The following is a 15705-nucleotide window of genomic DNA, read 5'->3' on the forward strand; positions in this document are numbered from 1 at the left end:
CAGTTGATCCGTAGCCGTGTGTCTCATCCTGAGGGTTGGAAGGGAGACCGTGTTGAGAGCAGCAACAGATTTCAAGCTGGGGGTCAGGACAGTCCGGAGGGTGATGAGATGATTCACAGGACAGAATGACACAGAGGACGAAAGTGTTGTGGGTATCGAAATCTAACAGTCTCCAGGCTTTTTTTTTTTTCTTTTTTACTCAAGCAAAGCCTAAAGAGGAGAGGAAGAAAAAAAAAATCACGATTTGGCGGGATCTGGAGGGGATGAGGTCTAGAGCACACGGTTACAGTTAAAGCTTGCAGTTTGTTTTGACCAACAGCCTGGCTGATTGCAATGAAAACATGCTGTTGGTGAAAACATAAGTTGCTGCGCCTTATTAAAATCTTTAACCATATGCATGTGGTTGCGCCCCAGAACCCCTATCCTGTCTGTTAAAGGGGAACGCCGCCGATTTTACACATCAAAGTCTTTTTTTTCAGGTTTCGGGTAGTAGTAGCGGTGGTGGGTTCAAGATGATGTATAAAATGAACAAAAAACCTCTTCTAATATGCTTATTCATCATGTTTGTGTAAGTAACAAATAAATAGCCAGAGGTGGAAAACAGTGGTTTTGAAGATCGCTGTTCTGCACATGTACACCTTCAACAAAGATGGTTATGAGTCAAAAAAATGGAAACTCAATGCAGTACAGAGTAGTGAATAATAAAAAAAAAATGCAGAGATCTTGGAAGTGCAAACTGTTTAATTGGTTTAAACTTCATATTTTAGTGTTTTCAGATTGCTCAGTCACTGTATTCACTGGTGAATACTGTCTGTTTAACATTGATTAAACTGACAGTCAGTCCAGATTCATTATCACAGCCTGTTTGATAAGTTCCACTTCACTCTACCAGACAAATGCTGCCTTAAACCTTCAACAATTCTAGAATCACTTGTGCTGCACAGAGACTGATTTTCTTCTACATGGCCAGGCAGTAATAACAGCATCTGTGCAAACAATCTGTTCATCTTCACACTTGTTTGAAATCGTACACTCTTTGGGCTTTTTATTGGCAATGACATGATGATCGCTGCTTCTCTAAGCTAATTTTTTTGTCCATGGCTGATACTGTGGAGGACCTGTTGAGCCTTGCACTGGACCCTGGCCTAGATAGAGGAACTTGGATCTAAAAACAGGACAGTTAAGTAGGACATCAGTGTACCACATATTGCTTCAGTACTACGTGTGCTTATTAGCAAAGCTGCCCAAAGACAGGCGAGAGAAGGAAGATGAGGAGTGATGAGTAGTAGGGAGAGGAAAAGATCAAGGAGACTCAGGAATGTTTCTACATGGGGAGGGAAGTGTAGGAAGGATGTAGAGGAAAGAAAGATCAAAAATAGGGTGGAGAATTACATCTTTAAAGATTTTTTGAGAAAGGGGGGAAAAAAGTGAAGATCCGAGAGGTGCTAAAGCAAAAAGGAAAAGAATGAAGGAGGAACATTTGAAAACAGATTTTTGGGGCTTTACAGACAGGTTTGGCTGGAAGTGAAGGAATGTAACTTGGGAGAAAGTGAAAATATTATTGTGAGAGGAAGATTTTGAGAGTTTTTGGAGTGGGTGAGGGAAGACATACGATAGCAGAAGATAAAGGAGATGTATGTGAAAGTGAAAGGAGGTTGAAAGGAAAAGAAAGTAGGACAGATGAGATCATTTTGGAGGAGCTCACAAGTTAGAAAAGTGCAGGTAATGGAGGAATGTATCAGATGGGCCGCTGCCTACCAAAACCTTGCACAAGAGACACTAAAGTAGGAGTAAAAGAGACGTGTGTTGAGTGAAACGGAGAAGTGAGAAGCGAAAGGAACCGGTTGGGTTTTTGAAGTGGGGCAAGAAACATGTGAATGAGAGACAGAAGTGACCAAAAAAAAAGGGAAGAGAGATCATTTGGAAGCTTTCAAAGAAGGAACGTGTTGATGAATGAGTTGTTTGAAAAAGTGTTTTATAAAGAGAAAGTAACTGGGGTTAGAAGAGGAAGAAGTTTCTGGAGGGTTTTAATATCATAGGGCCTCATTTATCAAATGCATGGGTCAGAGCTGTCTGCACAAACATTGTGCACTCACCTTTATGCAGTAAACACTGATACATCTCACCTGTTCTCCATCCATCTGCTCGTGCACATGTAGGCTCATTCATAATACTCACTAATACTCTAATAACATTTTTCGTAGCTGCTGAGAACCTAAATACTTTACATGATGATCGAATAAAGAATTGCAGCATCCTTTTTGACAGTTATGTAGCCAATTACAGAAATATACATGGTCAAAGCAGCTATAATCAATATTTGTAACCATATAATTATTTCTATGTTAAAGGTGTCTCAATCCCTTTCAGAGAGCCGCTGTGGTGCATTAAGTTGTTCCACTGTGACCAAACCCAAAGTTCAAATGGAGAAGCAGCAGAGAAACCTCACATCAACCATCTTTGGGTAAACAGCGACAAGCCGAGTGGAATAGAAAGGGGGTCAGCCCAAGAGGAAAATCCTAAAAACATTTGAGTTTCTAAAAGTAGAACCCGAATTTCCTATAATCTGAGCAGACTTTTAACTAGATGACCACAGACAGGTTCACATTCTGGGGCAAAGTGTGCCTTTGGCTTGTGGCTGCACCGCAGAGTAATAAAGTAGGACTTTATGAAGTGAATTTCGTAAAGAAAACATTGACCTCGAGAAGAAAAGACGTATGTTAAAGTGAGAAAGTGCTGCGATTGTTTCTTGACATCTAGACTGATGCTTGTGATTAATCATCTTTAATGTGATGTTTAGAGACATAATCAGGATTATCATGTTTGGAAAAAAATACACACAGTTAATCTCCATCTACAGAAACCTTATAAAGATTTCCTTCTCGTCCCGCTTCTCCGCTCTGTGCCTTCACATTTGATGACAGACTGCATGGTTGGAGGCGCTGACACACTGATGACAGAGAGCTGCTCAGCCATGGCTACTCATTAACTGTGTGTGTGTGTGTGTGTGTGTGTGTGTGTGTGTGTGTGTGTGTTGGGGGGAGGGGGGGTGGGGGGGGGGGTGCATGTGGTTTGTACATTAGTGCATTTGCTCCTGCTGTGCTATGGTAGTGGTGGTAGTTTTACTGCCCTGGAGGAAGTGGTGCAAGTTGCAAGTAATAGTGTTTAATCTTTGGCCTCGGGGGTTACAAGGGTCTGAGAGGAGACGACAGAGGAGGGGTCTGTGTAAAGTTAGAGATGCTTATTTTAAGTCTTTTAAAGCACAGACAAGCTGATATTTCTATCCTATATTCAATTTAAAGTACAATGTAAAGTACTATAAATACATTATCACCACTCCTTTCACAACTACAACTTCTTCTATTATAGCAGCAGCGGTTCCCAAACTTTTTCTGTTAAACAGCATCATTGGAAGCCAAAAATATTACACATAAATTTCAGATTAATAACAATAAGATTATAAAGAACATGAACTGCATGTTTCTCATTCATTTCTGTTGTGAGAATGAAAAATGCGTGTTAAACTTTGCCTAATAACGATTAAAAAAAGACACGAAGCTCACCTGCTATATTGTCAGTGAACTTGAGAGCTTGATAGACTTTGACTTATTGACGTAGACACTGACGTGTTTGCCTGATGAGGACCACCAGTTTTTCCTTTCTTAAGTGTCAAAACTCTTTTTGCTGTCTGAATAAATCCTAATAAGCTGAATCCTGATTGCCTTCCAGCATTCAAATAGCCGTGTTACTTTATTGTTTCCAAATGAATAAGCCTCCCAGGTCTTTTTTTTCCCTGCAGACATTTAGACTTGTCAAAGCACAGGTGGAACTAATAACATTAACGAGGGCTCGGCTCCAGCAATTAATGCAGTGCAGCGCAGCGGTTATTCGTGTATTAGTGACAAAATGTCATCTGATGTGTGTTAACTTAAGTGTCACCGGACGTTTTTGACCCTGGTTATGTGCGCCTCCCTTGCAACGGCTCTACACCCACAGTTTGAGATCCGCTGACTAAAACTAATGATATATTCACAACTGAATACTTCTGTATGGTTGTGACATCTGCTCACAATATCTTGAAATCATTCCAGGTTGACAACCAGTGTAATGTCAGTCCATTCTAGAGCTTAAATGATTAGTCAAGTAGTTGATAAGGAAAATGTAATCAATTCATTAATTAATCAGCAGCACTGCTGATAGTGAGTTCATTGTTTTAACAAATTTATAAAGTAAAAAAGTTCAAATGCTGGTTCCAGCTTCTTAAATGTGGAGATTTGCTGCTTTTCTCTGTTTTATAGGATTGTAAATTCAATATCTTTTGGTTTGGACTGTTGGTTTTTTAAGATTTTAAGACATTCTCAATGGTTCTGGGAAATTTTTATGGCTTTTTTAACTTTTTTCTGCTTTTATAGACCAGACTATTAAAGGGGAACTCCTCCAATTTTACACACCAGTGTCTGTCTCAAAACTGGGGGTGTGGAGTGAGAGAGAAGTGAGCTTCCTAGACCTCTGTAGCTCATTCCTCAACTCTGCTTGAGCCTTACTGCTCGAGGCTACATTGGCCGCTATCGTAACATACCTGAATGTCCAACTGAACCATTGGCAGTCGAGTGTAATTGTGGGTAATGTAGGTGCCAGGTTTTTGACAAAGAAGAAGAATGCATGCAGTCGATATCTCTGGTTCTGCTGCATCGATTTTGTTCTTCTCTTTAAACTGCAACCGATCCATCATATTGAACAGACTAGAACTGATTTGTAATAAAGGGACAACTTCCATCTGATCTATCCAATATCATGTCTACTAACATGTGTTTCTGTGTAATTTAATGTATTTGTTGATTCGTCTTCTCTGTCAGACATCGTGCATGAGAACCTGAAGATGGGTTCAGACGGGGAGAGCGACCAGGCGTCAGGAACGTCTTCGGACGAGGTTCAGTCTCCAACTGGCGTCTGTCTGAGGAACCGAGTCCACCGGCGAATCTCCATGGAGGTGAGACACCCTCATACACACACACACACACACACAAACATATGCACACACTTCACAACACCTACTAAAACGGCTTACAAGGCGAGTCTACATTCCACCCTTCACCCCCTCTCCTCTCCTACTGATCTACTCTTCACCTCCTCCTCCTCCCTTCTCCCTTCTCCATCTCGGCCTCATGGGAGATCTAAGTCGGGAGGAGGTTGGGAGGGGTCTTCGTCTCCTAATGGGCTCTCGGTGCCTGGGGTGTCATGATACTGATAGCAGCTCTGCTCCCTAAGGACCACAGCAGCGGAGAGACACAGCGTGATAATCTGTGTCATAACCACAGTGATGTTCTACATGTAGACCACCCCAGCCAACCAGACAGAGAGCATTCTGGGATAGGGGTCTCCTTTGTTCTTCTCGCAAGGATGCACATAATGAATTTCTGACATACAAAATCATTTAAACACCTGCTCAACATTGGTATATTAGTTCTATTTAAATCAAAATTTCACTTTCTACCCTCTTCAAATAAAATGCAAACTAATCTTTGGCTTTTAATTATTTTCAGTAGACTACTACTGCTGGAAATACGGCACAGTCATATTTTTACTCATTCTAACTAAAAGCTGTTCAGTTTTCAGCAACCAGAAGAAGCTTTTTAAATACTCACTGGGTTCAGGATGATGAATTGGCTTCAGTGGCCTTCAGGAAACAGTAGAAACAGTCACTTACACAAGCGCAGCAAATGAAATGCGAAGAGGACAAATGAGAAAAGTCCTCATGATCATCAGGGGATTCTTCTGCCTGCTCGTTTCTACTTTCACAGTGGTTTTTGTATGAGATATTTTTGCTCCGAGCCACCATTCATTTCCCATCCTTCTGTGGTATTATTTCACACCAGTGCTTATATAAGCTGAAAAAGGTGGCAAACCTCTGTTCCGCTAATAAAATCACACTAAATTTTTGCTTTATGTGGGTTTACACTGCTTTGCATTCAGACGTGTCCTCAATAAATCATCGTCATCTTTATAAATGATGAACCTGAGGGGATGTTTCACGGATGATCGTCTCAGCCTGGACACTTCCTGCCCCCTGCTGGCAGAGGAGTGTGTATGACAGAACCCACCTTGACAACATCACTAAGTGCAGTTCAGTCTCACACACACACACACACACACACACACACCCTGACCTATTTTTCGCTCGTTTGGATTGTTTATCTCATTTGTAGATGCAGGAAACAAGAGGAACTCAAGGATGTGGTGAAAATCAGTTGACCCGCTGCACACACACACACACACACACACACACACACACACACACACACACACACACACACACACACACAAGCATAAGTTACATGAGCATAGAGCTGCTCTTCTTGTGGCTTTTTTTGATGCTGCTGGAGGTTTTAATGAAACTCTTTTGTGTCAGAAAGGAAGTTAAGGGCACAGTATGTGCTCGCTTACTGACTCTTATTACCAAACATCAGCTTTCAATTTGTCACTCGTGTGATGCCTCCATGCTTCAAGGTTATCTACTTACAAACTGGAGAAGAATCTAAACACTGTCACACTTACAGTACACAAACATAAAATCATACAACATAAATGGAAGTATTGATAGGCTGAAACATCCGCTGTACTTCTCAGTGGTAAAACAGTTTGCTTGAAGTTATTTTTACCTCATCAGCTGGTGTGATAATCTGGTGAACAATTTCAGATGCATAGTGTCAAACTGTTAACCAAGTGAACAATCCACTGGACATGGCTTGATATGTATATGAAAAATCCACACAGCTTTACAAATACATACACCCAGTGGGGTTGGGCGATGTCTACAGAATTGGCATATGACGATGTCCACAGTGAAACATCGTGGTGGACGATAGCATCACCTATGGGCCCGACCCTATCACCCAGTGTAACAATGCAACAACTGTGCTGTCAGTTTTCTTCACTATGCACAGTGTAGTGTAAGCCCAGCGAATTATTTATAATTCTAAAACTTTAAATATGAAACTCAACATCACTTTAAAAGTTCTTGTAGTTCACCTCACAGTGAGGGCTCCATTTCCATAATGGAACATTTTTGGTAGCAGCTAAAATGTGTCTGTAACAAGTATCAAAAATTGTACCAAAAGCACCAAAAGCTAGTGCCAATTTATATATTTTTTTAAATTTATATTCTTGTTTGCTATTTCTGTGATCAAATAACTGATTTAAAACATACTTTTTAGAAGTTATTATACATCCGCTTGTGTTTAGACATTATGAGACTTTTAGCATCTTGTATAAAATGACAAAAGGGTAGCAAAACATATTCCTCAAAGAAAGTATTGGAAAACAGTAATGTTTTGGTGTCTGTACCAAAAGTCAGGTATGATTATGACAATAGTAAAGAGAAATGTCAAATGGTATTTAGCCTTATTCCTAGTTACGTGACAAAGATAACTCTAAAGGAGATCCAATAAAAATAGAGGAAATGCTAAGAAGAAAAACGTGTTGGACACTGACAGAAATAAAGAGTTTTGAGACAGCATCTTACATCAGACAGAAAGCTGTACAGAGTCACATTATGTAATAATTCTCATCATCAAGATACGGAGCTTTTATTAGAAGTCTCAGGTGTGATAACTCTGGCAGCTCGTCCGAGCAGCGCTGTCATGAGCTAGGGTAAGATCAGAGAGGATGGTATTTTCGGAGAGGCTAAACTTAAAAGCACGTATGATAACTTTAACTGTGCGAAACACAGACGTGACGTCTTCTCGCGTTGTATTTTTACTCCACTCGCACTTGTTTTTCTCACATCAATCAGCGCTTTGTCAGATGTGGACTTATTCTGATCTCAGAATAGATAACATCAGTCATCTACAGTAAGATATGAGCTCAGTAACATCGCTGAATACAGACTGAGAATATGATCTGTAAACATTAATAAACATGGCCATAGGTGTTTTTTTTTTTTGTATTCTGGCTGTTTGCCAGTTTCACAATTACAATCTGATTTCTGCTCATGTTTTGACGTTCAGCCGCTGTCACGCTTCAGCTCTTATTTTTACCCTCCATAAGATGGTGAACGACCTGATCTCAGTCTTCTCTCTCTGGGAGTAGGAGGAGATGAGAGGGAGTTATTTCAGACACCGTGTGTGTGCTTGTGTGTGTGTGTTTGTCTGTCTCTGTATGTGTATGTGTGTATGTGTGTGTGTGTGTGTGGGTGGATGGACTCAGTAGCCTACATTGTCTTTGCTGCTTGCTGCTGAAACGTGCCTCACACTATAGAGACACAGGGGAAGTAGTGGTATATTATTTTCTCAAGTGTGCAGGGCTCATGTGGTTAACTTAACAACATATGCTGAAGTTTAAATATGCGTATCAAGAATTGAATCTTGCTATCGACCTTTTTTGGCTCTTAAAACAAATCTGTACCCTGTTTTGAGGGTAAAATTGGTCACCTGGAAAAAAAAAACTTCCAATCTGAAATATCTTTAAAAACATCACCACAAGAATGTCAAAACCCAAACTAAACTTACCCCACTATCTAAACATTTTGTGTCTGTATGTTTTTGTGTGTTTTAGGACCTCAACAAGCGCTTATCGCTGCCCGCCGACATCCGAATTCCCGACGGCTACCTGGAGAAGCTGCAGCTCAGCAGCCCGCCCTTCGACCAGCCGCTCAGCCGCCGCTCCCGCCGAGCCTCACTGGTAAGTGTGTGTGTGTGTGTCTGTGCCTCTGTGTGTGCTATCTTTATTGCTTTGCAGACTCCCTCTGTGCCAGTTACCATGGCAACTGGCCCGGTGTGAGCCTAGGATGTATTAATCTGGACTCACAAGCACTCACCTCTTGTCTTTAGCCAATCAAATTAGATCATAACACTCAGCTGTTATGTGATGATTTGCAGCTTTGTTGCAGATTATCACTGACAAGAAGATTTATGTATATCAAAAGCTCGCCAACAATGACACCAAAGCCAAAATAAAGTCATTGAATCCAAAGTATTAGTGGACCTGCAACCTAACTAATGCTTAATTCTGACTTTTTCCTCTGTTTTCCTCAGTCGGAGATCGGTTTCGGGAAGTTGGAGACATACATAAAGCTCGACAAGCTGGGAGAGGTGAGAAAGGCCTGAAATTCCATCTGACTCACCCGTAATGAAAGATATATGTGTTGTTGACGCCTCAACTTGTGTTGAGTCAGTAATATTGAACCAACATTGTGTGTCGCATTCAGGGAACCTACGCCACAGTATTTAAAGGACGCAGTAAGCTGACGGACAACCTGGTGGCATTGAAGGAGATCCGGCTGGAGCATGAAGAGGGAGCGCCGTGCACCGCCATCAGAGAAGGTAAGCCGTCATTTTACACTTTTCACCAACAGAACCAGGTTTCATCAGTATGTTGTCCCCTTTTTAGTCCACTGTCCAAAGGATCAGTTCACCAAAATGACCAAAGACAAATATTTTGCCAATAAACTTGTGTGATATCAAACCATGCAGGTAGTTTTGCTTTTACTTACCAAGGTTTAGAGATAGGTATCCGCTTTTGAGACTTTGGCTGCAATCCCAACACACTGCAGGTGTCTCATTAAAAGGTGTGAAATGTATTTGTCTGTCTGCCTGTGTCTGTCTCTGTAGTGTCGTTACTGAAGGACCTCAAACACGCCAACATCGTGACGTTACACGACATCGTCCACACCGACAAGAGCCTCACGCTTGTGTTCGAGTACCTGGTAAGAGTCTGCTGTTCGTACACACGTACGCCGCAATAAAAGGTATTTTCACATCAGTTTGGACAACTATCGCATATAAAGGTGAACCCGTCACATCGGATCAGAGGCCAAGTTGTGTTGTTCAATGATATCAGGTTATCAGCTTTTACCATTTAGGAGAAAGTCATTGTTTTACAAATTCGGGAACAGCATGGGAGCAAATGTTTTCACAAGATAAAAGCACTGGAAAGTGATCTACAGTGACGTCAAAAACAGGAAGGGAATGTAGGAAACGATCAGAATCATGCTGAAATTATCCTTAACGTAGATATGAGGGAACATTTGATGCATCAGTTGGAGGTGAGAAACAGCAGAGCTTATTAAGATAAAGAGACAAGGAGGAGAATCATAAAACTGTGTCATTGTTCCTACTTCCTGTCTGATGGATCGTCTCTTCCTGTAGGATAAGGATCTGAAGCAGTACATGGATGACTGTGGAAACATCATGAGCATGCACAATGTGAAGGTGACACTCTAACTATTACTGATGATCTCTGCTCTCTTTACCTTGTTATTTCAGTTTTGCACACCCTACTTAACCCCATGTGCTTGTTTTTTTTGCTCTTTTCTGTTAAATATGATGTCATTGATATGAAATGAGATCGCTAGGTATTTTGCCAGGAGCAAATCTTGGCACCTTTATGTTACTGGCTCAGATTCTAATAACATGACATATTTTTCCAGGTCTTCCTGTTCCAGATTTTGCGAGGGCTGTCGTATTGTCACAAGAGGAAAGTTCTCCACAGGGACCTGAAGCCCCAGAACCTCCTCATCAATGAGAGAGGAGAGCTCAAACTGGCTGATTTTGGTAAAAGGAACCTTTATGGCTGTGGAGAGAAGAGGAGCAGGAGTATTTCTGTCATCCTCGCAATAAGTTTGGCAATTTCATGAAAAAGCATCTGGTAATTTCCAGCTGTGCTCTGTTCAGAATCCTAATGTGTCTTTATGTCTTTGGTGGGTTTCCAGGTCTCGCGAGAGCCAAGTCTGTCCCGACTAAAACTTATTCAAACGAGGTGGTGACTCTGTGGTACCGGCCTCCTGATGTTCTTCTGGGTTCTTCAGAGTATTCAACACAAATCGACATGTGGTACGAGCCTCACAATAATACTACTAATACTTCTTTAATCAACACTACTGCTTAGTACAGACATGATTAGTCCATCAGTCAGTGAGTCCAACTGAAAACAATACATACAAATTTTGATTATCAGAAAAACAATCTGTTCTGGAGCTTTTGATTGTGGCGCACCATCTTCTGCAGCACATGAAGTTCTCATGGAATTATAGATGTTCAACTTTTCATTTTTCTACATATTTTAAAGACCTCTTACCTACCTTAAACATTGAGATTGAAAATGGAGCCCGACTGATGAATCAGCTAGATGATAAATGACAGGAAATTGAAGTACAGAAATGCAAAAGATTCCTTATAGTGACAGTAGTAGAAAGAGAATACAGAGTAGTTTTTCAACTGTAAAATGAAAGAACATGTACACAGTATAATGTACATTACAGTTCTTGGTCACAACTGTTAAAAACACTAATTTAGGGGAACCTCATCAGAAATGTTATGTAATGGGTTGTGTGACTTCATATACAGTTTGTAAAAGAAACTCACAAGGTGATAATCAATTAATGTGAATTTATCAAGTAAAAAATACACAACATTTATGTGCTACAGCCTCTGACATTTGAGGATTAACTACTTATCTGTTTCATATCGTATCTACAGTATATGGTATATAAGAATAGTACCTAGTGATGGACATTTGTGTTTATTTTTGACTTTTTATCTACATCTTGTAGACTAAGCAGTTAATATTATGATCATTTTTTTAAATATCAAATGGAAAAGTGAGCATTAGCCTCAGCTGTACAGCCATTAATGCTTTCTCCTGCTGCTACTCATGTAAATATCATGTGTTTGTGTGTGTCTGCAGGGGCGTTGGCTGTATATTCTATGAGATGGCTGCAGGTCGGCCGCTGTTCCCCGGCTCCACAGTGGAGGACGAGCTCCACCTCATCTTCAGGTTACTGGGTGAGTGACTCCAATCAGACCAGATCGTCACAATAACACATGTGTGAAAACCTGTTTAACCCTGTTTAACACGTCGACATGTGCTGATTGGCTGTGACTATGTGACTTCAGGCACACCGACGGAGGAGAACTGGCCGGGAATCTCCTCCATCGAAGAGTTCAAATCCTACAACTTCCCCAAATACAAACCACAGCCGTTCATCAACCACGCTCCCAGGTACTGTGCTGTGTATGAACCGTGTGTATGTGTGTGGCCCTGCACTCTCTGATGTGTACATATAAGTTTTATGCACACAAATCTATTTTTTTCTGTTTTTTTTGCATGTATGCAGCAATGGTATGCATCTGTGTGTGTGTGTGTGTGTGTGTGAGAGTGTGTGTGTGTATGTGTGATGGCGTGTGTTTACCATGGGCAGGAAATCCTGCTGAACATTTCAGAGATGACTGTCCTCTTCCTTCCTTCCTATGAGCCACCACATTCCCATCAGGCCGCTGACTGTAAACCATTGCTCTTCCTTTTGTCTCCTCTAGGCTGGACGGCGAAGGCATCGAGCTGCTGTTGTCTTTCCTCAGAGTGAGTGATTACTTCCCTAATACTACCCAGAATGCACTTCTCTCATTTATGTAGCTTATTTTGCACTTGCTGTTTTTATTTTCTCTTCTTTTTTTTTTTTCTTTTTTTTTGTTACACATTACACTTGTATGAAAAATTGCAAATGTGTTCCTTATTAATGAGATGAATCATACTGGTACAGTCATTTACTTGGAATTATGCACTTTTGATTGTGATACCACTTTCTAATAAGGCCCCGTGAAACACTAGTGCTTTATAAATCAGTTTTAAACCATTAATAAAAACAACTTTTGTGCTGCAATGTTTGTGAAAAATCCCCTCTGGCTCCTGTTTATCATTTCTGTTGGGTAATAATGTGGTTGCAAATATTAAAAAATGCTCAACAAAACAATCATAAATTCATAATCACAGTCACATAGAGATTGCAGTTGTAAATGTTCAGTGCTCAGAGGTTGGAGCTGTTTAAAAGTGTCATGTTGGAGGAGGATACACACCAGACAGAGAGACTTTTCACTACCTGAAACATTCTTATTAATGTCTGATCCATAAACTATCAGTAAATGACTCATTAACTACTAATAAAGCAAATAGGTACAACTTAAGAGACTTTTATAAAGTGAATATTTATACATTGATTTATTTTTCCTGAAGCTCACAATTTTTAATTCATGTTCATTAATACAATTCACTAAATCATCAGTTACAATATATTATATTATTATATTAGAGGATTAGTCTGCTCATATTCTATATTCCTCTTATTGTGAACAAATCCCATAAAAAGACCAAAACCAACATCAATTTGATTAGCTGATGTAGCTCTTTCCTCTGTAACATAGAGCTCCACTGTTATCCAAAAACTGTTAAAAACACATCAGTGAGCCACAGCGTTGCACTGACATGTTCCTACATTATGATGAACACACACGCTGTAGTTTATTTTGACTCAATCTTTGGGAACTTTTTCTTTTCTCTCTTGAGCTTTTATGCTCTTTTTATTAGACATTTTTAATAAACACGCTCTCATTCTAATCATTTGATGCTCTATGACTGCTACCTGGAAATTGTCAGCTCAACATTGTAACAATAATAATGATAGTAATCATATGTTTCTTCCTGTAATTATTAAAAATGTGAGAAATGAAAAGCTAAAGCGTCCCGCCACCACTGCTCTGACGTTAGTACCAGTTGCAGACAGCAGGGGGCATAATACTATCACCACAGTAACCCTTACTGGGAGTGCAGACAAGGACAATACAGAATTTCACAGGATGTTTGATTTTTCCTGTTTCTGCTTCCACAGTACGAATCCAAGAAGAGGATCTCAGCCGAGGAGGCGATGAAACAGTCCTACTTCAGGCAGCTCGGGATGAGAGTTCATACACTGCCTGAAAGTGAGCGAGAACACACACACACACACACACACACAGCTGAATAAAACTGACATCTCTGAGCTTTCGTGGGAGGTTTGTAGCTTTCTATGCCTTGATGTCTTGCTGCAGACTGACGCTCTCCTCTGTGTTGCAGGTGTATCAATATTCACATTAAAGGAGGTGCAGCTGCAGAGAGACCCCGGCTACAGGAACTCATCGTACCCAGAGTCAGGTGGGCGGTGAACACACGCAGACGCTTCAGCACTTGTTAGATCATGAAAATGACTTGAATCAGACAGCAGGAAGTATGAGGTTGATAGAGGGTTTTAATGTAATGATTTATAAATGATATCATAAAGCAGAGATCATTATTTATATTGTATTTTCGTTCCAGGTAACGGCAAGATCAACAGGAGGCAGAGCATGCTCTTCTAGTGTTTGATGAAGAAGACGGTCCACTGCCCAACTTCATCATCACTCCCCACCCCGACCAACGTCTCTCGCATGAGCCCATCTACCCTCGGAGTGACCCCCACTTTACCTACACACACACACACACACACACTCATTAACACGCACACACACACCCCTCTGAGCGAGTGACTCTGGGTTTGAATCTATTTGGAGACTGTGTTTTATTTATTTGGGAGTGGGAGGGAGGGGTAGAATTTTTTGCTGCTAAACTACTACTGTCTGTATTTAACACACCGTGTGTGTGTGTGTGTGTGTGTGCGTGCGTGCGTGCGTGTGTGTACATTACGTGAACTCGAGACGCCACGCACAGTTGACCAGTCAGTAAGGTGACTTCTGTTTTTCTTCTGACTACAATTCTCCGGCTTCGTTTGAGTTAGAATCCCACTGATGTTGATGTCAACGCTGTGACCCAAGTTGTTGTTCTTGTTGTCGTGCTTGGAGACCGAACGCTTCAGTTCCTTCAGATTTTTTTTTTTTATATAAATATGTATATCTATATATACATATATATTTGGAATTTATGTTTTGTTTTTCTTCGAGCTTCCGTGACTGAACTCTACGACATTTCCAGGTTTAGAGGGACTGGGAGGATAAACAGTCTTTCTTTGAGGAGAAAACGGTTTCTCTGGATTCCCTCTGGTCATTTCTCCGAAACATTTCAGATGGACACTTCTAGAGGCCCCGCTGCCGTCGGGGTGGGGGGGGGGGGCTGTCCAATCAAACTAGAAGAACATGAAACTTTCAGTTCTTTTCTGTTCCATTCTGGCATAGCAACGGGACCAAAACTGAGGAGGAGGTGGGGAGGCAAACGAGCGGGAAGCACAGAAGAAGCTGAACAGGAAGTCATGTGACGTCCCACAGGAAGCCAGCAAGCCTTCCCTAAAACCCCTCTCACAACTGCCAGGACTTCACTGCTTTAAAAAAAAAAAAGAAATGCAAGCTACACTTTCTCGCTCTGTGTGCATTTGGAGATCTCACTGCAGTAACTCTGTTTTTTAACTTGCACTTCAGTGTGTTTTTTTTTTTTTGGAATCAGGGACCCCAGCCTCGACATGGCTGAGTTTACCCAACAGTATTAAGATGTATTCTCTGTGTCTGTGACCTTTGACCTCTCCTTGTGAAACAACAGTGTCATTGTGGCATGTTTTTCAGAAAGGGGGGTGGGACAGTGGGGGTCGGGGGTTGGGGAGGGGGATCGGTGGAGGTGGTGCAGTGTCCGTCTCCGCCCTTCAAAGGTGTTCAAAGGCAGAATTTCCACTTGGCGTTGGACCACTGCTCTCTCAAGCGTTTGTACACAAGAAGAAGAAGAAGAAAAAAAAAAAAGATTTCAAATTGAAATTTTAGATTTAACTGCCCGCTGTGTTGTTTGCAACTGACAGTGATGCTACAGATGAAGCCGGTTGAGAAGTCTCACTTTTAACTGCATGTTTACTGAAGCAAATGGATGATCTCCTCAAATCACTTAAACACTTGTAACATGTCTACTGTTGTGCATTCCTGGTGT

At 41.0% G+C, this 15705-nt stretch overlaps 1 protein-coding gene across 1 annotated transcript in view; it reads left to right on the forward strand.

The window, feature by feature from the left end:
- The window catches only part of cdk17 (cyclin dependent kinase 17), a 39893-nt gene extending 24758 nt beyond the window's left edge, over positions 1–15135 (forward strand). Inside the window, exons 4-17 of the mRNA XM_067582328.1 lie at positions 4857–4990; positions 8554–8679; positions 9033–9089; positions 9206–9320; positions 9609–9703; positions 10146–10208; positions 10427–10550; positions 10709–10829; positions 11683–11780; positions 11892–11997; positions 12312–12354; positions 13658–13748; positions 13882–13959; positions 14122–15135. Of these exons, the coding sequence (XP_067438429.1) occupies positions 4857–4990; positions 8554–8679; positions 9033–9089; positions 9206–9320; positions 9609–9703; positions 10146–10208; positions 10427–10550; positions 10709–10829; positions 11683–11780; positions 11892–11997; positions 12312–12354; positions 13658–13748; positions 13882–13959; positions 14122–14162 (1292 nt within the window). The 3' untranslated portion in view covers positions 14163–15135. The remainder of the gene's footprint in view (positions 1–4856; positions 4991–8553; positions 8680–9032; positions 9090–9205; positions 9321–9608; positions 9704–10145; positions 10209–10426; positions 10551–10708; positions 10830–11682; positions 11781–11891; positions 11998–12311; positions 12355–13657; positions 13749–13881; positions 13960–14121) is intronic.
- The last annotated feature ends 570 nt before the right edge of the window (positions 15136–15705 follow it).

Source organism: Thunnus thynnus, chromosome 23 (assembly GCF_963924715.1).
Source record: "Thunnus thynnus chromosome 23, fThuThy2.1, whole genome shotgun sequence".
In the NCBI taxonomy this organism is placed as follows: Eukaryota; Metazoa; Chordata; class Actinopteri; order Scombriformes; family Scombridae; genus Thunnus; species Thunnus thynnus.